The sequence below is a fragment of the Clinocottus analis genome, unplaced genomic scaffold (assembly GCF_023055335.1).
Source record: "Clinocottus analis isolate CAN_PGR_092001 unplaced genomic scaffold, fCliAna1.0.p SCAF_26, whole genome shotgun sequence".
NCBI classification, from domain to species: Eukaryota; Metazoa; Chordata; class Actinopteri; order Perciformes; family Cottidae; genus Clinocottus; species Clinocottus analis.
Window position 1 is genome coordinate 3,259,327 of NW_027175998.1, and position 22,197 is coordinate 3,281,523.

The 22,197-nt window shown below is 39.8% G+C and overlaps 3 protein-coding genes across 9 annotated transcripts in view; 1 reads left to right on the forward strand and 2 right to left on the reverse strand.

Moving 5' to 3' along the window:
• camk2d2 (calcium/calmodulin-dependent protein kinase (CaM kinase) II delta 2) overlaps positions 1-22,197 on the forward strand; it is a 209,253-nt gene that overhangs the window by 43,803 nt on the left and 143,253 nt on the right. The window lies entirely within an intron of this gene.
• On the reverse strand, positions 5,392-7,314 carry LOC137794888 (golgin subfamily A member 6-like protein 25). The gene has a single exon (XM_068592001.1). It carries the CDS (start codon positions 7,145-7,147, stop codon positions 6,044-6,046), a length of 1,104 nt encoding a protein of 367 aa, XP_068448102.1. The 5' UTR covers positions 7,148-7,314; the 3' UTR covers positions 5,392-6,043.
• Positions 10,049-22,197, reverse strand: part of ank2a (ankyrin 2a, neuronal) — an 82,447-nt gene continuing 70,298 nt past the window's right edge. For 5 of the 7 annotated variants that reach the window (XM_068591830.1, XM_068591827.1, XM_068591829.1 and 2 more), the window contains 5 exons: positions 15,267-17,804; positions 14,154-14,237; positions 13,241-13,405; positions 12,941-13,099; positions 10,049-12,038 (listed from right to left, as the gene is read on the reverse strand). In XM_068591830.1, the coding sequence (XP_068447931.1) occupies positions 12,024-12,038; positions 12,941-13,099; positions 13,241-13,405; positions 14,154-14,237; positions 15,267-17,804 (2,961 nt within the window). In that variant the 3' untranslated portion in view covers positions 10,049-12,023. The remainder of the gene's footprint in view (positions 12,039-12,940; positions 13,100-13,240; positions 13,406-14,153; positions 14,238-15,266; positions 17,805-22,197) is intronic. The other 2 variants (XM_068591832.1, XM_068591831.1) reach the window with 2 other exon arrangements.

Consider the following 22,197-nt stretch of genomic DNA (forward strand, 5'->3'; position numbering starts at 1 on the left):
CCTTAGGAGCGCTCTTAAGAGCGCTGTGAAAGAAGGATGTGTTTCCCAGAGTCGTTCTTAGCTTAAAAAGATCTTTCACTAAGAAGGAAACGTAAGATCAGTCTGACCCACTCTTAACAGCCTTCTTAGCGACCAAATGCTCACTGCAGCCGCGTCAGGGAAAGTTATATCTGATCCGCAAAGGAATATTAAAACCATGTGTAATGATGAATGTGCGCCGACAGCTGCAGAACACTGACGCAAGAAAAATAATAGAATAAGAATAAAAATAACCATATAAAAATAAATAATTGTCCATGTGTTCCTGTAGCTACATACATAAAAAGAATCATCATTCCTATCACTCATTATGTTTTCACACACATTCGGCTTCTGCATATCAGTTTACCTTAGCTATAAAAACATCAACAAACCTGTGGTATTTCACTGATATCAGGGAAACTGACAGGTGTAATTGAACTCGGTGAGAGGCTCCACCTACTTGTCTATATAAAGGCGTTGCTGAAGACCACAGTGTGTTGTGTGTGATTTATGTGTGATAAAGTGGTGGGTGATCGATTTGCCGGGCATCGATTGATATAGTTTCAGCACCACGGCGGTGGACAGCTCCCACTAAGAGCTTCTTAAGAAGCTTCTTTGGGATCTTAAGAAGGCAGTTAAGATAGTGTCCGGGCAACACCCCATCTTAGCGCTCCTTCTTAGCCAAACCCTTCTTAAGAGCCTTCTTAAGTCCTTAAGAACGATCGAATCTGGAATCTTACTGACAATATTCCCCCCATGCACTACACAATAGTCTTGAATTTTCATATATTACATATATACGACATTCTTTCATTTCTTATTTAACTGATATAAAGGCAAACATATCTTGATGCAGTGTTAGCTGCTGTGCTTTTCTTTACACTTAAATTAGTATTATAGATTGAAATCTGACAATTCAAACAGTATGACTTAGCTCATAGCAAACATAAATGTAGCTCATAAACTGGATTTTATGTAAACTCCTTATTTCCTCTGATAGCAAGAATAGCATTATCAATGTTTTTGTTTTTAAAAAAAATCAACAATCACAATGTGTATATATCCATCACCAGAACTTAAGCAAGCTCAATTTTAACATTCAGATTTTCCAAATGTTTCCGTATTGCACACACATTAAATACACATAAAAAATACAGAACTACTGTACTAATGGACGTGTGTTGCTTGGTCAGGATATCGCTGCAGAGCTCGGATCTTTATCAGAAAGTTGTGATGACGAGTTTCTGACCACCAGAATAGTTCGAAGAAGAGTTGTCATCCAGGTATCTGATGTAGCATGATTCATGGCGTTTTCAATTAGCATGGAGGGTGTGACTTCCTGAGTGCAACTTTAACCAGGCTCGGTCTTCACTGTCTAACAGCCTTTAATCAAAATGGGAGAAACGTGTGTGTTTGAAGATTAAACTAAATTTGGGTTCATAAGACACCTGCTCCATGATTTGCACTGATGGCTGAACCTCATGGAGGTGTTTTAAGTTGCTGTGAGCACTTCTTTGTTGTTGCCTTTTTGTTTCCTGTATCCCAAAGTCCCCGTTGTCTCATCAAAATATGACCTCACATGTACGTTGTGTGTCCTCAGGATGTTGAACGTGTTGGTTTTTGAAGTGGAGAATCAAACACACAAACTTGACGCTGATTCATTTTAGCGCTCCTGATGATTGTTGCTCTTGTTTCCCTGACAGGCCGATGAAATGCCAGAGCTCCCCACGCAGTCAGTGACGGAGGAAAAGTACAAGGATGAAAATGGTCACGTTGTTGTCAAAAAGGTAACGCAAGATCATAAATCAACTTTCACGCACACACCTCATGGCAGTATTTAAACTGAGCCCAAAAACTAAACAATGTGATTTGTTTGCGGCTTTGTGTATAATTCTTAATTCATTAATTACTTTATGAATCACACACATCTGATAAGAGATGATAACTACTACATCGTGACTTCATTAACACATGATGTATCTATTTATTTGATGAACAAGTGAATTGTAAACCTTTTAAGATATCATTTGTAAAGCATATATAAATATTACAGAAATAGATGGACCAGAAACCAATCATCAATCATTGATAGTTATTAATTATCTAAACTATTAACTATTTAAAGTTTAAAATTGCTTTACAACGTATTTATGAAGCGTTTAACTAGGTATTACATTAATAATCAGTCATGGCTTTATAATAGCATCCCAAAAATGTTTATGGAGGATTTTCAAACTGCTTATTAATCATTAACAAAGTGTTACACATATCTGGTCCGTTTAATGTTCATAAATGTTTTACCATCTATTATTTAAGTATTTGTTAATAACTCGCAAATGATTTGTAAACCTTTAATATTGTATAAAACATTTTAAAATGTGTGCAAGAACAAACTGTTAAAATAACATATGTTAAAGTATTACTAATATTCTAAAGATTATTAATTATAATTGAATTGTTTATTAAAAGTAATAAAGTAGACTAGAGTTTAAGTAACCATCAATTTCCTATTTATTAATGATGCTTAATATATACTCTAAGGTGGTGAGGGAGACCACACAGAGGTGTGTGTCCTGCATGTGTGTGTGTGTGTGTGTGCATCACAGTCTTCCAGAGCTTCTTCTTCTTTTTCTCAACAGGAAGTAACCGACATGGCAGCATTTGGACTGGTAGTAGTAGATAAAGGACCAACACACTTCTTTCTTCTGGTTCAGGTAACATTTGCTGAATGTGAAGGTTCCTCAGCATCGAGTCAGGAGACGCTCAGCCGCGTGGAAAGAACCGTGGTGGTGGAGGGTGAACGAGCGCTGACCCACCAGGGCGATCCGTCTCTGGCCTCCGACCTCCCCTCTGCCCAGAAAGACTTCCAACAGGTTTGCTGACGCCCTCGTCACCGCCATGTGTACATGTTGTAGCTCACATCCGTACGGACCGCCAACAAGTCTCCGTTTGTTTCCAAAATCAAACCATTTCAAATGAAGGGAATACTGTTTTTCTCCATTTCATGCCACCAGGCACTCGGTTATTTAAGTGGTTTTAGCAGAACAGAGCTCCCTCGTGTGGTAGAGAGAGAGAGAGACATAATTTTCCATTTGTGTAAGTTGTATCGAAGTCAAAATAAGATGTACAAAGCAATTTTCTAAACAATTAAAAAAAAGGATTTGATCATTTCAAAGAGTAAAACTGCTTTCGTCCTACAGTGGGCAGGTCACATTGACCCGAGAACATCATTGCTGTCCCGAAGAAAGAAACATAACAGGAGGTGTTCAGTTCAAATTACATTCCCTTGTCGAAAGAAACAAGAGAAAAGAAGGAAAAGACTCCAAGTCCCACAATGCACCGCCAGTAGGCCAGTGCCGGCTGCTGAAATTAAATAGGACTTGACAGGAGGGTTATCATGACGAGAGTATTTTACAGCCTATATTAATCTGTGCTGTAGGAGCGGTCTGTAAATTAATGTTCTCTTGTAGTGTTACTTCAAAACTCATTTTTATTTGATAACAGCAACAGAAAAATAAATGAAACTCATCTTAAACAGAAAAACACTCTTAATGCAGTTAAATAGTTTGCCCTTCTGCTCTCCGGCCAAAACACACCTGGCTGTACTCAGGTGAAGTCTACATATGGAGTTGACGCCCCCTGACATCATCATTGTGTCATCGTTTTCATAATCAAATCAAACTAATAGGTTTGACCCGTTTCAAAGTTTGAAGATCTCGGAAAAATACTTTAAAGTACTTTTTTTCTGAATGAAACTTCTTCTACTTGCCTTAATTGGTGTAATCAACGTAAAGAAAAAATACAAAAAATATCATATATTTGTAACCTCCCCCCCTGCAGGTTTATATTACAGAGGTGATGTTCGGGTCAATTTGACCCGGCAGTGAAAGTGGAGGCTATGAGGGGTCACAAGTGTCAAGTTTAGACCGTTCCTTTCTTTGAACATGTGAGAGGCAGTCTTTCTTGCACACACACACACACACACACACAAACTTCAAACAAAAGAATCAGGTGTGTGTTATGGGAACCGTCTCCTGCTTCATGTGCCCATCAACCCACGTGAACCTTCCAGACTAAACAATGCTTATCTTCTCACTGAATACACCTTCATTGGTCCGGGAACACTAAAGTAAGGGTTTATTTCATGTCTCTCCTAATAAATATGTAACTACTGGATTTCTAATCGACTTTCATCCCAATCTCAGACGCACGCACACTCTCTTACAAAGTACCCCGCTTGTGCGAGAAATACAGATACTATTTGAACGGGAACCTATTGTTTTCTCACGGGAAAAGGTGAAACAGACAAAGGGGTTACACGAGTCCTCCCAGCATGACTCTGCAGATACACACAACTCAGCAGCTTCCTGTAGACAACATGAGCAACAGGAACTAAAGGGTGACGGCCCTGGAGCACGTCGTTGATCACGACAGTGAAATAGAGGCGTAAATATCTGAAGATGAAGACCATCTTGAGGTCAATTCAGGTTTCTTAACACTATAAATAAACATGAATAAACTTTACTTTCAATATAAATCTTTATGACTCATTTGGTTTGATTTTGAGTGAGCGGGTCAATATGACCCTGAACAGCATGAGGTGATGTAGATGAACAACATCTACATCACCCCATGAGAAAATTATTCAAAATGCAAATAAAATTTCAGAAAAAATACATGTAGACCAATTCATTGTATGTCTAGGTTTTTCCAATGTAACTAAACAATTGTTTGAACATGTATTTTTCATTAAAACGTATGAGTTAGCCTAATTGAACTACGATCTATAGAGGGGTGAATAACTCAATTTCACTAAAAACTGATTGAATTGTTCGTAATGGTGTTGCTTATGAGGTACAAACTATATTCATTAGGATTTTTTATTTTCTGACAACTTTTGGATGATTTAACGCGTACATCATTGCTGTACCTAAAAAACCAACATAACAGGAGGGTTAAATACTTTTTAGTGTGGACGTCAGTGAAATACATTTTAAATCATAGAATTAAAGTTGAAATTATAATTTGTTTTTATTTTGGACCTGCACGTCTCTGAGTTTTGGGGGAAACCGGATCACCCGGTGTAAAAACCCTTCAAACAGGTGGAGAACATGCAAACAGAAATGTTGTCGAAATCTTAAAGGGAGAAGGTTTTGGTTAGAAAAAAGTCAGGACATCAAGTCCGTCATTTTTGTTTTATCATTCCATCGCATCCTCAAATTGTGTCACAATCTTAGAGGGAGAAGTAATGATGAGAAAAAAGTCCGGACATCACGTCCGTCAAAAGATAAATCAGTGAAATGGTTTATAAAAGTGCCCTTAAGTACTTTTTAGTGCGGGCGTCAGCGAAATAAATTTAAAATCATGGGATTAGAGTTGAAATTATAATTAGTTTTTATTTTGGACGTAATTGTCTTTGAGTTTGAGGGAAAACCGGATCACCCGGAGAAAAAACCCTGTTTTATCATTCCATCGCATCCTCAAATTGGGTCACAATCTTAAAGGGAGAAGGAATGGTGAAAAAAAAGTCCAGACATTAGTCCGTCATTTTTGGTTCACCGTTCCATCGCATCCTCAAATTGGGTCACAATCTTAGAGGGAGAAAGAATGATAAGAAAATCGTTGCATGTCTTTGAGTTTTGGGGGAAACCGGATCACCCGGTGTAAAAACCCTTCAACCAGGTGGAGAACATGCAAACAGAAATGTTGTTAAAATCCTAGCGGGAGAAGGTTTTGGTTAGAAAAAAGTCAGGACATCAAGTCCGTCATTTTTGTTTTGTCATTCCATCGCATCCTCAAATTGTATCACAATCTTAGAGGGAGAAGAAAGGGTGAAAAAAAAAGTCTGGACATCATGTCCGTCATTTTTGGTTCACCGTTCCAACGCATCCTCAAGTTGTGTTACAATAGAGGGAGAAGGAATGATAAGAAACACAGAACAAACGATAAGAATGATAAGAAAAATAGAACAAACAAAAAAAAACGGGGGAGGGAAAGAAAAATATTCTTGGTCCTTTCTCTTCTACTTGCCCGCCAACTTACCTCTCTTCGCCCTCAAATCCCTTTCTTTGGCTCGTCTTTTCAGCTCCTTGATGTCGTTCTTCAACTTTTCGGCGCTCTCCTTCTTCTGTTTTTTCACTAGCTCCTTTTGTTTCTTGTCCTTCTCCTCCTTCTCCTTATTAAGCCTCTTCTCTGCCTCCTTTTTTTCTTTCTCGGCCTTCTTCTTTATCATCGCCTTCTCTTTATCCGTTTTTTGGGAGAGCTCCTGGAGGTGCAGGTGGGAGACCTGGAGGGCAGTATGTTCCTTTGTGAGGATCTTCATCTGTTTCTGCATTTCTTGAACCTTCTCATCCATTGCATTAAGCTTAGCTGTCGTCTTTTCTTGAAGGTCGACATTTTGTTCTGTGAGGAGCTTGATATGCTCCTCCATTTCTTGAACTTTCTCATTCTTTGCAAAAAGCTGGGCTGTTGTCTTTTCTTCCAGGTCAACAGTTTGTTCTGTGAGGATCCTGATATGTTCCTCCATTTGTTTGACTTTCTGATCCTTTTCAGAAAGCTGGGCTGTTGTCTTTTCATGCAGGTCGACATTTTGCTGCATGAGGAGCTTAATCTGCTCCTCCATTTTTTGGATGTTGTCACCCTGTTCAGAACACTGAGCTGTCTCGTTTTGCTCCACCTTTGAATCCCTTTTCAATGCTTTCTCTTTCCGAAGAGCTCCAATGATTTTATCTTTTTCCTCCAGCTTTTTGGTTTCTTGGTCCTCTGCTTTTCTCCTGTACTCCCTTTCTATCTTCACAGTTTTCATGAGATTGTCTCTCTCCTCCCTCCATTGGAGCTCCTTGTGAGTGAAGTCTTTTTTCAACTCCTCAATCATTTTTTGGAGCTCCACGACTTGTTTGGTTGTCGTCATCTGATTGAGGTTCCTCTCCACCTCTGCGGCCAGGCTGGTTCCACGTTTTAAAATTGTGATGGCTCTGACCGGCTCTTTATTTATTCCTGCCTCTGCTTTGAGTCTTTTCGCTCTCTCGGCCTTTAGAGCCTGAAGTATTTTCTCCTTCTCTTGCTTCCATTGGATCTTCTTCTTGGCCATCTCCTCTTCAAGGGCAGCAATTCTCTGGTCCTGCATTTTGATAGTTGAATTGCTGTTATTCTTGGTTGAGTATTGTATTCTTGGTTGAGTATTGTATTCTTGGTTGAGTATTGTATTCTTGGTTGAGTACTTGCGTCTTGGAAGTAGAACTTCGCTGAGCTTACAAGAAATGTAAACGGAGCATGAAGTGCTTTTTCCAGAGGGCTCTCACTTTAAGAACATTTAATGACATCATCAACTTGCCTTTGAAATCTTTAAAGGCTTAACTCCTCCCTCTTCTGGTTGAGTCACATGACTCAGATTACAGGATATGGATTGGTTGCTTAGTGACAGAAAATAGAATGTATTTTCTGTCACGACCAAGCAACCAATCAACATACTGTTTACAAGGATAATTGTGTGATCTGAGTCATGTCCACTGTTATGGTATCAATAATAGTCTTTAATAATAAAAGGTCTGGCTTGATACTTAATAAATAACCCCCACTACACATTAATAGAGTAAAACAGATCATAAAATGTATCAATTTAATACTGTGATGTACTATAATTAAAAAAAGACATTTCTTCAATCAAATTGAACGGCACAATGAGAGAAACTTTATATATATATAAACTATATTTATATGCTTATTGTGTTTGATTGATATCCACTGTAGAGCAGGTTACGTCTGAAATAAAATGTCAGATGCTGTCAGATCACTTTCATTTTCAGAGTTTCATTTTGACCTAAATGTTGCTTGAATAAATGGAAAAATCTGGTTCAATAATGCCTCGCCATTTTCAAATTTGAATACAAATTTGAATATTGTCCACTGTACAGAGGAGTACGACTAAACAGCTTTTCTATTTTTATGTTAATGTGGTCAAAAGTAACCCCCTGAAAATGGCTGTAATTTAATGGTTTGATTCTGCAAACTGTCTTTTAACTTTGATTTTCTTGTCATTTAATTGGCTTATTGTTCTTCCATCTCAATTTATTTTACTCAATTAACACATGTTTACATTATAATTTCATAAAGTCACATATGGGCTTTCATAAACATCAGTATTTAAATTGATATGGAAATATGACAGATTTAAAAAAGATAAATAGATATATAGATAGAGATATATAGATAGAGATATAGATAGATATTGATATCTATCTATATCTCTATCTATACATCTAGCTATATCTAGCTATATCTATCTATCTATGTTATATATATATATATATATATATATATATATATACATGACGAAGACTCCGGCGTTGAGGCCACCGGCTGTAGAAGCACTGGACCTCGAGGAAGACATCCCAACATTTATCACAGTCCAACTCTCCGTCGACTCCTTCCTGCTGTCCCACCTTCCTCTTGTGTGACTGCAATGTTCTTCAGTCCAATGCTCTTCCAGACGTACGGGCCTTCCAGAGAGCCTTTGAGCCGTATTCATCACCTCCGCCTTCTCCGTGCAATTGGTTGAGTAACACACTGGAAATGACGAAGAATAAAATAACAGAAACCCTATACATACATACAGTCATACAATACAAGTACAAACATTATGAAAAATGTGTTTGTCTTCTTATTTTTGTACAAAATGTAAGGGGGCGCTTCAGCAACAAGGAGTTCACTTCTCCTCCTCTTGGATATGAGGTTTTTGATATTTACGCTGGATGTTAACCATAACCGTGTTATTGTTTCGACAACACTTCTATGATACCGGAGGACATTAGAAACATCTGGGACGGGACTGATGCACAACATTAACAAACGCAAACAAACAAGTCAGTGATTCACAAATCAAACAGAAGATATTACAGTTTCGTATGATCTTACTTACAATATTCCCCCCCATGCACTACACAATAGTCTTGAATTTTCATATATTACATATATGCTACATTCTCTTATTTCTTATTTCACTGATATAAAGGCAAACATATCTCGATGCAAAGTGTTAGCTGCTCTGCTTTTCTTTACACTTAAATTAGTATTATAGATTGAAATCTGACAATTCAAACAGTATGACTTAGCTCATAGCAAACATAAATGTAGCTCATAAACTGATTTTACGTAAACTCTTATTTCCTCTGATAGCAAGAATAGCAATTTCAATGTTTGTTTTTTATCAACAATCACAATGTATATATACATCACCAGAACTAAAGCAAGCTCAATTTTAACATTCTGATTTTCCAAATGTTTCCGTATTGCACACACATTAAATACACGTAAAAATACAGAACTAATTTTTGGGAGAGGGTTACAGTAGTAGATTTTAAAACATCTCTATTTTATATTTAAAATGCATACCAAAACATCTTAAAAAACTAAATTAAAAATGCCAATATGCATTTTATATATATATATATATATATATATATATATATATATATATATATATATATATATATATATATATATATATATATATATATATATATATATATATATAATATTTTATTTTGACCTTGATACAACTTGCACCAATGGAAAATTAGGTAAGATTTGTTTTAGTTGTATATAAGTTTTAAATTTGATTTAACACATTAAATTAAATACAAAATGTTACTTAAACGTTGCTTCCATGAAAGGAAACTCTGGTTATGTGGTTCAACATCTGGATACTGTCCAGTGGGGCACAACTTTGACTTTTAGTTTTTGTCTTCTCATTTTAATATGTTCATTGTTCAGATGTGTATGTGAATATGAAAGTGCTAATTGGCTTGTTGCTTTTAATATCATCAGTTGTATTGTGGAATTACATTTTAGTTTGAAAAGCCCCTGAGAACCTGGTGCATGCTGCCATTGCACTACCTCTCATGCCCAGCGGGGGGCTCCACCCGGTAACACAGGTGGTGAATTGTTCATTCTTATCAGCAAGTAAACCGGGCAAAACACAACAAAAATCCCAAGGAAAAGAATAAAAAGACACGATACATTTGTAGACTTTTATTCTCTATCAGCCATTGACACACTGCAGCCATTTTGTTTTTGTCTTTTTGAACTTTGATACAGTAATACATGCCCTAATAGATATTTGAATATGCATTGTATATGTATATAACTGTCATCATCACAGAAAAGGGATGCTGATTTTCAAATTAAAAGCATACCTGTCACAGTGAACTTCCACTAGTTTTGCTTTTTGACACTCTTCTAAAATCACAAAGTAAACAGTGACAGTGAAATAAACACATTACACGTTGTAGATACGTACAGTAGCGACGCTCGGAGCCGTGAGTAATGGTGGGTTTAAGCTCTCCACCGTGTGTGTGTGTCTGTTGCATTATTATCTTGTATTTAATCATCATATCTCTGTGGAGAAGATATACTCTACCTTATATTATATCCTGTGCACAAAAAGCAAGGAGGTGCTCCCTCCTGACATTCAGGAGAGTGAAACGCAGTCTGTGGAAAATAAAATCTTTTCTTTGCTGACGGAAACTGGCACACACTCTTTCACAACACTCACACTCACGGACACACAACTGGTCCAACACTCGCTCCGAAGATGAACTGATAATATTTAATAATGAGTAAAGCAGACACACCTGATTGCCTGACCACTAATGTCTGATCAGATCACGGCCGTGATGATCTGATTGAACTAAATTTGAATACGCTATCGAAATCAAAAAAAGTACAAAGACATCTTCAACAAAAAAAAACAACAACATAAAACCAGTTTATAATAATTCTGACAACACGCTCTCCACACCAGCTGACGACACAGTGTTTAGCTCACACTCTTACAGCGCGCCCTCGCTCACATATTCACCATCCATACATTATGGGTCAAGAGCAACGAGAGGAGAGAAAAGGGACGGGACAAAAAGCGAATACAGTTCAACATAATAACGTGGAAAGCAAGACGTAAAGAAAGGAAAAGAGAGGCCGAGGGGCGATCTACAGGAACTACAAAGCGGTCAAAGCGAGGATCGCTCTGACATAATGCTGTTGATTAGTCATGCCTGCTCTACTTCACATGAGTGGTGGTTAATTTCTAGGCTACTGATGTCCGTAATGTCTAGATTATAGATAATATATAACTCCCAAAGACAGATTACACATAGCCTACACAAAACACAGCAGCAGCAGCAGCAGCAGCAGTTCAATTCAGTCTGGTTTCCTCTGTGTGACATCTTGACCGTCTGAATCGAACGAGCGGAGAGAGGCGAGTATAGTGAGTGAGACCGTTGTTTTCAGTCAGGAACATGTGAGGAACTGGTTGTGAGAGGCAGTGCAGTGTGACGGAGATATTGTCTTTCAGTCCAAGCAGCTGCTCAGAGACGAGTACCAGAGTTCAGCGGGTGAAGGGTTCTTTCCCCTCAGGAGGTTTGCGAGTTGATGCGATCGGTTCGCGTTTTTGTTTTCTTTGCGGTCTCTTTGTTCTTGCTCAAAAGACAAAAAAATACCAATTCTGAAATGGAAAGTGACGTGAATCGGGGGGGGGGAACAACAACGGGCGGATTTCTTTGGTCAAGAAAAAGGTGAAACGACGCCAGAACATGGAAAGAAAATCGTGAATGCGTCACACCAGCCAGGGGGAAGGAAACTCAATCGTGAAACAAAAAGGTCAAAAGGTCATCTCCCAGGACTTAAAAAGGGGAAGACGGTGGTTTGAGGTGCACACTGGGTTTGCATGTGGCTAATGCATAGGATTGGGGGGGACTTTAGCGTGGGCGGAGCCAGGGACTGGAGGAGAGTGTTACACTTCCCTATCCTCTCACTCCTCCTCCTCGTCATCATCCTCCTCCTCATCGTTGTCCTCTTCTTCTTCGTGGTAGCGGTGAAAGAGCTGGTGGAGATGCTGCTGGAGGTCACGTGGTTTTGACCCCTGTCCCGGGTCGTCCACTTGCTCTAGAAGGACCTGTTTGCGCTGCCCAGCTCTCTTCACCACTGTTCGTCTGTGGGTGCGACCTTTACGCACGTGAGCCCTAAATGGGGGAGGAGACAGAGGTCAGCGTCATCATAAATATGCGCCTGAGGGTCCGCCGCAATACAATTAAAAAGGTGGAGATGTTGCTGTACGAGTCGGCATGTTACGATACGGGGAAACAAGCCAAACACTTCTTTACGTCATGCTGTAAATCCAGCATTCAATTGTGATCACATGCACAGAAACATATAGATTATATTATAACACACTTTAAACAGACTCATGATGGAATCCTCCAGACTGTCCATGTCTCTGGACCTCTAACTTAAAAGATATGCGGGCTGGGAGGGCCTCAGCATGTGATTGACATGCAAGAATCTACATTTCTCTTGGATTTGTGTCCATCTTGACATGAACATCCCTTTGTTTGTGTTGCTTTGCTTTGGCTCCTTAACAACATGGAATATTTAGGGCTGTCTGGTCCACACAGCATGCTTGTTCTGGTTTACAATACATAACAATACACAGTAAACATAATGACGATAATGACAGAAATAACATCCATCTTCCTGTTCATTGCATGTTATCTCTATTTGAATTCATACAAAATGTAATAATTTGACAGTATGCTAGTTTCCACGTGAAGCAAACATGAGTCAATATTAGTAAAACTGATCAACCTGCAGCTCAACACACGCGTGCACTCACACCGGGTTCACTCACACACCTCCTGACCACGGTTCCATCTTCTTTGACAGTCTCTCTCTCTACCACACGAGGGAGCTCTGTTCTGCTAAAACCACTTAAATAACCGAGTGCCTGGTGGCATGAAATGGAGAAAAACAGTATTCCCTTCATTTGAAATGGTTTGATTATGGAAACAAACGGAGACTTGTTGGCGGTCCGTACGGATGTGAGCTACAACATGTACACATGGCGGTGACGAGGGCGTCAGCAAACCTGTTGGAAGTCTTTCTGGGCAGAGGGGAGGTCGGAGGCCAGAGACGGATCGCCCTGGTGGGTCAGCGCTCGTTCACCCTCCACCACCACGGTTCTTTCCACGCGGCTGAGCGTCTCCTGACTCGATGCTGAGGAACCTTCACATTCAGCAAATGTTACCTGAACCAGAAGAAAGAAGTGTGTTGGTCCTTTATCTACTACTACCAGTCCAAATGCTGCCATGTCGGTTACTTCCTGTTGAGAAAGAAGAAGCTCTGGAAGACTGTGATGCACACACACACACACATGCAGGACACACACCTCTGTGTGGTCTCCCTCACTCTTCAGCACGGTGCGCTTCACCACCTTAGAGTATCCGTCTGCAGCCGCCATGCGGCCGGGCGGCCGGGCCGCTCCTTCTGACGACGCCTCTTCTCGCTCCACGCCATCGGCGGAAACACACTTGCGAATTATTTTACGTGTAACCTGAAGAAGATCATGTTTTAATCACATGATCTTTAGCATTAGGAGTGGAGCATTTGTTGAAACACTTCATATTAAGCATCATTAATGATTAGGAAGTTGATGGTTACTTAAACTCTAGTCTACTTTATTACTTTATCAAACAATTCAATTATAATTAATACTCTTTAGAATATTAGTAATACTATAATGTGTGTTATTTTAACAGTTTGTTCTTGCACAGATTTTAAAATGTTTTATACAATATTAAAGGTTTACAAATCATTATGAACATTAAACGGACCAGATATTTGTAACACTTTGTTAATGATTAAAATCCTCCATAAACATTTTTGGGATGCTATTATAAAGCCATGACTGATTATTAATGTAATACCTAGTTAAACGCTTCATAAATACGTTGTAAAGAAACTTGAAACTTTATTCATATAGTTAATAACTATCAATGATTGATGATTGGTTTGTGGTCCATCCATTTCTGTAATATTTATATATGCTTTACAAATGATATTTTAAAGGTTTACAATTCACTTGTTCAACAAATAAATAGATACATCATGTGTTAATGAAGTCACGATGTAATAGTTATCATCTCTTATCAGCTGTGATACAATATGTAATTTATAAAGTAATGAATGAATTAAGAATTATACACAAAGCCGCAAACAAATCACATTGTTTAGTTTTTGGGCTCAGTTTAAATACTGCCATGAGGTGTGTGCGTGAAAGTTGATTTATGATCTTGCGTTACCTTTTTGACAACAACGTGACCATTTTCATCCTTGTACTTTTCCTCCGTCACTGACTGCGTGGGGAGCTCTGGCATTTCATCGGCCTGTCAGGGAAACAAGAGCAACAATCATCAGGAGCGCTAAAATGAATCAGCGTCAAGTTTGTGTGTTTGATTCTCCACTTCAAAAACCAACACGTTCAACATCCTGAGGACACACAACGTACATGTGAGGTCATATTTTGGTGAGACAACGGGGACTTTGGGATACAGGAAACAAAAAGGCAACAACAAAGAAGTGCTCACAGCAACTTAAAACACCTCCATGAGGTTCAGCCATCAGTGCAAATCATGGAGCAGGTGTCTTATGAACCCAAATTTAGTTTAATCTTCAAACACACACGTTTCTCCCATTTTGATTAAAGGCTGTTAGACAGTGAAGACCGAGCCTGGTTAAAGTTGCACTCAGGAAGTCACACCCTCCATGCTAATTGAAAACGCCATGAATCATGCTACATCAGATACCTGGATGACAACTCTTCTTCGAACTATTCTGGTGGTCAGAAACTCGTCATCAGAACTTTCTGACAAAGATCCGAGCTCTGCAGCGATATCCTGACCAAGCAACACACGTCCATTAAGATTTAATAGAGGATATATAAATGTATAATAAATAAATGCTGTTTGCAGCAAAGCAAGCAATAAGCAGAGTGATATGGTGCACTTTCCATTGTCTTTAAGTATTACAATTAAAGTTACACTTTTCAGATATTACATTGGAAAGTACAACATGTCAGTCTTAACTTGGAAACATTTTCGCAAAACATACCATGCTTTATTTCAATTAAAGAATACTTATGTGCTTATTGCTTTTATATCATTTTTTGAACTTGTAGCTTATGTTATTAGTGTGAGTGACACAGCCGGTTACAGGCAGCACCGTGACATGCTGAGTTGGGACTGGTTAAAATCTTGAATCAAAATAAAATAAGGGTTATGAGGAGGTTTAGATCCCATCCATGTGGCCAGAGGGTTAGCAGTCATTCCTCTCTGAAGCAAATATAATATTTGGTTAAGCTCAGCTCCAGGAAAAAAAGCTTGCAAGTTGGGGTGGTTTACCAAATCTCGTCTTACCCGTGTCAAAGATTTAACTGTATCATCATATGCCCCAATTTCCCAGACAGGGGGCGGTCGTGAAGCCTCACACAAGGTGAATTCTTCATCCGATGCTTCTGAATATTGTAATAATTCTTCTTTCTCTTTGTGTACATTATAAGGAGGCTCCTGGACAAGAGGAGCATCCTCATAATCTTCACTTCCAGAGGACAACAGAATCTTTTGATTTGATTTTTCCAGCCCTCTAAGATGGCTGAGATGACCCTGGGGCTGATCTTCATTGGGCCTAGTACTAGCCTCAGGTTCATCAGGCTCAGGCTCTGAAGAATCGGATGCAGCCTGTATGCAGTCAAAGAAAGGCTCCGGGTCCGAGTATTCAAAGGTTGGGCTGTCTGTCCCACTTTGCACAACTTTTGCATATTCTGGAGGCATGTGGGTATCAATGGTTGTGGTCGAAGAGATCTCTGCATGCCCAGATGGGAGGCTATACTCCTCATCGGAAGTTGAGGAAGCCCTCTTTGCTTTGGGTTTAACTGGAGTAGGATGAGAGGCAAACCACTCAGACTCTACTGGAGTCAGAGATTCTTCTGAATGTTGTCCACTTGCCATTGGCCTATCCTCACTTGAGGATGCCTCCACCAATTCCTCAAAGCTGAAATGTCTTGCAGATGTAACTGTCTCGGGAGTCAATTCAGAAAGAGAATGGGAAGAGACATCTTCAGTCTGAAGAGCTTCAGCACAAGTTTCCTCCCATGGATGTGTAAGGTTATCTTGGATACTCTGTGTTGATATTTCTCCTGTCACAACGACCCATGAAGTAGCTGATTCAAGTTTTTCTGGACTTTGAAGACCGTCAGTTGGAGAATCTTCCTCACAAAGTCTTTCCAGCTGTTCCTCAGGTATGTCAGACAGGATCGTGGCTTCTACTGACAAAGAAGAAAGTGTCTCGGTGGCATTTCCATCATATCTGCTGGACTGGAATACGTCCACAGGAAAACTTGAGTTCAGCGATAGCATCACTTCACCAAATCTTTGGGGACATTTTGGAGTTGAAAGGGACTCTTCAGGAAATAAAGGGCTATCCTTACGATTATCAATGCTTGAAGGGACACTTGTCTCAAAGGTTTTTGTTTCTTCAGGAGTGACTGAGGAAACTACAGGTTCCTCTTGAATGGATGTCTGGAAATATGCAGGCTCTGTGACAGCTACATTTGTGTGGTTCGTTTCTTCAGCAAGCTGTGCAGCAGGTGACACGCTGGCTCTTAAATCATCACTTTCTTCTGTATGGCATTGGTCTTCAGGTGAGAGGTCATCAAACTCACCTTCAGAGCTTCCATCACTGAATCCTAACAGACGTGAGTCAGGTGTGTCTGGGCTAAATTTAACGTTCATCTCCTCCACATGTGACAACAGCTGGTCAAGCTGAGGGGACCCAGACTTGGGTGGTGTTGGTGTGGATGTGATGACTTGGTCATCGGGACTTTCTCGGGCTGTTTGACAGCGTGAGTTTGGCGTCACGGAGATTGGATTAGCTAAGTCTGCATTTTCACTTTGTTCGGCAACTGACACCAGAGATTCTGGGGAGGATGCTCTAAAGTCTGCTAGCCATTCATCAAGGAGCAAATAGTCAAAGTCGGAAGACACAGATTCGGGAGACAATGCCTCGCTACTAAATAAGTGATCATGTTCAACGTCTGATGAAGCGGACGGTGGGGACTCTGGTCTGGTTTCATCAAACGTGGTTTCCAGACACAAATCAGTGCCTTCCCAGTCTGAACAACTTGATTGTGGTGTCAACGACTGGTGCGTAGAGGGTTCAATATCATAACCGGTTTGTGGAGATTGGAACTGAGGAACAGGTGAATCCGGAGAGAGGGGCCGATGTTGAATTTGAAATGCGTCAGATTCAGGGGAGGATGCTCTGAAGTATGCAGGCTCTGTGACAGCTACATTTGTGTGGTTCGTATCTTCAGCGAGCTGTGTAGCAGGTGACACGCTGGCTCTTCGGTTATCACTTTCTTCTGTATGGCATTGGTCCTCAGGTGAGAGGTCATCAAACTCACACATTTGATCACCTTCAGAGCTTCCATCACTAAATCCTAACAGAAGTGGGTCAGGTGTGTCTGTGCTAAATTTAACGTTCATCTCCTCCAGATCTGACAACAGCTTGTCAAGCTGAGGGGATCCGGTCTTGGGTGGTGTTGGTGTGGATGTGATGACTTGGTCATCGGGACTTTCTTGAGCTGTCTGACAGAGTGAGTTTGGGGTCGCTGAGATTGGTTTAGCTAAGTCTGAATTTTCACTATGTTGGGCGAATGATGTCACATTATCTTTTTGCTGTGGTGAGCTACTATGAGTGGCCAATGGGATTTCAGATAGTGTTTTACTTAGCTCAAAGGTACCCGGAAATGGCAATTCTAGTTTTTCAGTGGAAAGTGTGTTTGAAACCTGTGCCAAGGATGATGTTTCGGTTGAAAAGACCTGTTCCTGTCCTAAATTTAAACAAAACTGTCTTGAAGATTCTGAAGGACTTGTCCTGGAAGATGTTGTTGATACCTGCAAGAAATGATACAATGGAATGGAAAAAATATAAATAAATATGATTCATGATTTCTTTCGGTGATGAAGCATGCGTTTGATAATGGTATGATTTTTTCGTATGAGAGTCTCAAATGAGGAAATTCACTTGTAGCCCACTTGCGTTTAGGTCACTGCGGTGCTATCTAATATATGGTAATAACATTTATCTTACAAATTACAATTTAAACACTTTCAATTCAGGTAATGAATAAAATTCTACAGAAATGTAGATGCTTTAAACGATTTGAAATATTATTTTAAGAACATCAGTCAAACACACTATCATTTTACAATAATAAAAGCAGGGTACAAGTGAGTCAGACTCAAGATTTGGTGTAAAATGAAGGTGGACATGCACCATTTTATACCCATTCAAGTTAGTGTTTTCTGCCTTGTAATCATATAAGGGCAGGAAACATTGAACTTCAAACGACAATGCTAAACCCACTATTTTATTTGTCACAGGCAAACACTGCTACTGTCCGTTCTACTGCAGGTCTGCCCCATCTTCCAAAAGGTAAATACCTTGTTATTACAGTAATGACAACAGCCAACAGAACACTTCATTAACATAATTAAACATTTTAAATAGCATATTGCAATATGATTTAAAAAGAAAGTGATGTTGGGTCCCCTACCGAGACATTTGAGACAACAGAATGTGGGAGAAGGGCAGTAGGGATGTCTTGCTACAGGCATGCAGTTATGTCATCACATTTAATTCCACAATTTTTTTAGAAATGGTTGTCAATGGGGCAGAGTCGTGTTCAGGAACATTATGGTCACCATTGGATGTTGGTCTCTGTAAGATGTTTTTCGGTTGGAAGACATGCATAACAGACAGCACAGGATTCCAGCTGTGGCAAAGTATATAAGTTGGTTTAGATTTGTATGTCTGTGAGGCAAAGATCTAAATGGCTCTGTTCAACTTATTGCAACAACAGTCGATTGTAATCATATAAAAAGAACATATCTTTAGGCTTGAATCAGACAGGTCAGGCAGTTTAAATAGTTCACAAATTCCATTGGTTAGCTATTAATCTATGCAGCTTATGCGAACAACCATACCAGCTGGACAAGAAGCTCATGTCACTCAGAAAGTGTCACCAATTTCCATTAGTTGTGCTTCACCAGAAGGTAATTTCTTCTGCTCTAATGCAAACATGCCACAGCAAGACAGCGAAGCCTCTGGGCATTAGTAGTAAAAAGATGAGGCGTCAGTTCTACTTTCACACTTAACGTATTGGCAAATGTATTACTTATAAAAGCAACACTGCATTCTCTGCCAAGCAAGAGCTTGTGCTGTCTTACCGACACCGAGGAGCCTGGCTCTCATCCTCGCTTATGGATTTTCTTTTCATGTTCATGGAAAACAAATCTTGGGCTTGTGTCATCGTTAATTGTGATTCAGGGTCTGTTGGTTTATGTTTGTGCACATGGGATCTTCATTTCACTGATTCTCTTTTGGTTTGAGTTTGTTCATGGGGAGCCTCCACCAGCCAGACAGCATCATGACATTCAAAATGGTGTTCTACAGATGGCTTGTGACTCAACTCATACATGATTGTATGATCTGTTATGGTATAGTTAAGGTTATTTTCTGTCCAGGCAAGAGGCTTGACAAAAAAGACTGGGTTGTTTGTTTAAGGAGGAAGCTATGGGTTCTGTCTCAACTGTTGAATTTGGTATCGTCAGCATTTCAGAATGTGATATTGTTACTGTATTATAGTACTTTTCAGAGGGATACTGAGGAATCCTGTAATGGTTTGGAGTCTGGTATGATGTTTTCATGATGACAAGATTTGGCTGTGCAATGTGGGTCCCCTTCTCCTGACTTATAAATCTTTGAATTTGTCTGCAGAAGAAGTCTCTTCTGGCAGACATGGCAGTTTATTTGAAATGTCATCTAAATCTCCTAGTGATTCAGGACTTTGAGGAGTAGATTGTCTTAACTCAGACAGCCAGTAGTCAAGGAATGACTGTGTGTAGTCGATGTCCGATGTCATATCACTGAAGGACCCCTGAAATTCATTGTCAAACACAATGGACTCAGGAGAATCTGGTCGGATCTCACAAAATAAAGTGTCAAGACATGAATCAGTGGTATCTCTCTCCTGCATTATGGAGTCTGGTGAAATAGATACATTTTCTGGCAAAAAAAAAGGTTGACAGTCAAAATAAGGAATTGGTGAGTCAGGAGATAGGGTAGTGAACTCTTCAAATGAGGAAAACGATTGATGAGAAGGCGGCCTGTGGTGAGTGAATAATAATTCAGGTGATGGTAGCCTGTACGTGGAAAGTGTGGGACTGTCATTAAATTCACTTTCAGCTGCATATTGGTGAGGATCTGTGGATCCTGTTTCAGCTGTTTCAGAATGTGATATGCCAGAATCGCTCTTACATACCGGAGAAACGGAACCAGTGAAGATAGACCTTGAAGACAGAACCTCATCACCTTTTTTGTCAATTGATCTGCTAAGAAACATGAAATAATCCTTTGGGAAATGTTGTTCTGCAAACTTGGCAGATGTTATGTCATGTTTTTGTGGTGTACCACTGACCACTGACTGTTTTTTTAAGGTAGATTCTAAAAATCTAATTGAACAAGAAGAACATTTTCCACGATAGAGTGGATCGTACAAATGTGACATTAAGTTCTTAACAAAAGGCATGTGTCTTATCCTGGATACCTTAGTATGCACTGTGGAGTCTGGTGATTCAAATTCAAAAGGGAAAGGTTTAAGCTGGGTCAGTTTTTTCTTTGACTCATGTACTGAGGCAGAGTTTTCAGCCGATAATTGATTGATTTCAGAGAAAGATAAGTTGTGGGCTGATGCTTTTTCTATATTAATGCCTTGCAAAGCATCTGCAGGGGTAGGGAGTTTTGAACCAGAAAGCAGGTGACGATCAAGTGCAGTAAATTTAGTTTGCTTGGCTTCAATCGGTGAAGAAAGCGAATCTGGGGAATCTGGTCTGTTGTCGTCGAACAATTCCTCAATAGAAAACTGGTGCCTAGACGGTTCCAAATTGTACTCAATCTGGGAAGATCCGAACTGAGTAACAGGTGAATAAGGAGAGAGGGCATCAGATTCTGGGGAGGATGCTCTGAAGTCTGCCAACCAGTCTTTCAGGAACAAAAAGTCAAACTCAGAAGACACTGATTCTGGGGACAATGCCCTGGAACTAAATAATTTATCAAGTTCAAAGTCTGATACAACTGATTGTGGGGACTCTGGTCTGGTATCATCAAACAGGGTCTCCAGACACAAATCAGTATCTTCCCATTCTGACAATGTTGATTCTGGCGTAAACGACTCATACCTTGAAGGTTCCACATTGTAACCGTTTTGAAAAGATTCGAACTGAGGAACAGGTGAATCAGGAGAGAGGGGCCAATCATCATTTTGAGACACCACTGACTCCGGAGACAGCGGTCTTACATTGGTAAGCCAGTCGTCTAAGTAGGAGTAAGTGTACTCCTCATCAACGAACTTTGATGGAGGGTGGATATGTGTGAACTGAAATGGTTTGGAAACCAAAAAACCCTCTGCTTGTGTTTTATGTGTAATGCCGTGCATAACATCTGCATATGTAAAAGGTCTTGCAGCAAACAATGGTGGGAACGTAGTTATTTTCACATTTGTGTGTTCAGAGTTAACTTGTAAAGTAAGGGAATCAGGGGAATCTGGTCTGTTAGCGTCAAACAATTCCTCTATCCCAAATCCTGAATACTCATCATCTGAGAGCGTTGAAAGAGGTGATACTGGTCTACTTTCAGAGTACATTAAATAATAGTTACAGTGTTGACTCTTCATCTGGTTCGATGTCATGTACGTAGAAAAAGACTGCTGCTCAAAAGACACCACAGATTCTGGAGAGGATGCTCTAAAGTCTGCCAACCAGTCCTTTAGGAGCAAAAAGTCAAAATCAGAAGACACAGATTCTGGGGACAATGCCCTGCAACTAAATAATTTATCAAGTTCAAAGTCTGATACAACTGATTGTGGGGAATCTGGTCTAATATCATCAAACAGGGTCTCCAGACACAAATCAGTATCTTCCCAGTCTGACAACGTTGATTCTGGTGTAAACGACTGGTACCTCGACGGTTCCACATCGTAACCAATGTGGGGAGATCCAAACTGAGGAACAGGTGAATCAGGAGACAGGCAACGATGTTGACTTTGAAATGCATCAGATTCAGGGGAAGATGCTCTAAAGTCTGCCAACCAGTCTTTCAGGAGCAAAAAGTCAAAATCAGAAGCCACAGATTCTGGGGACAATGCCCTGCAACTAAATAATTTATCAAGTTCAAAGTCTGATAAAACTGATTGTGGGGACTCTGGTCTGGTATCATCAAACAGGGTCT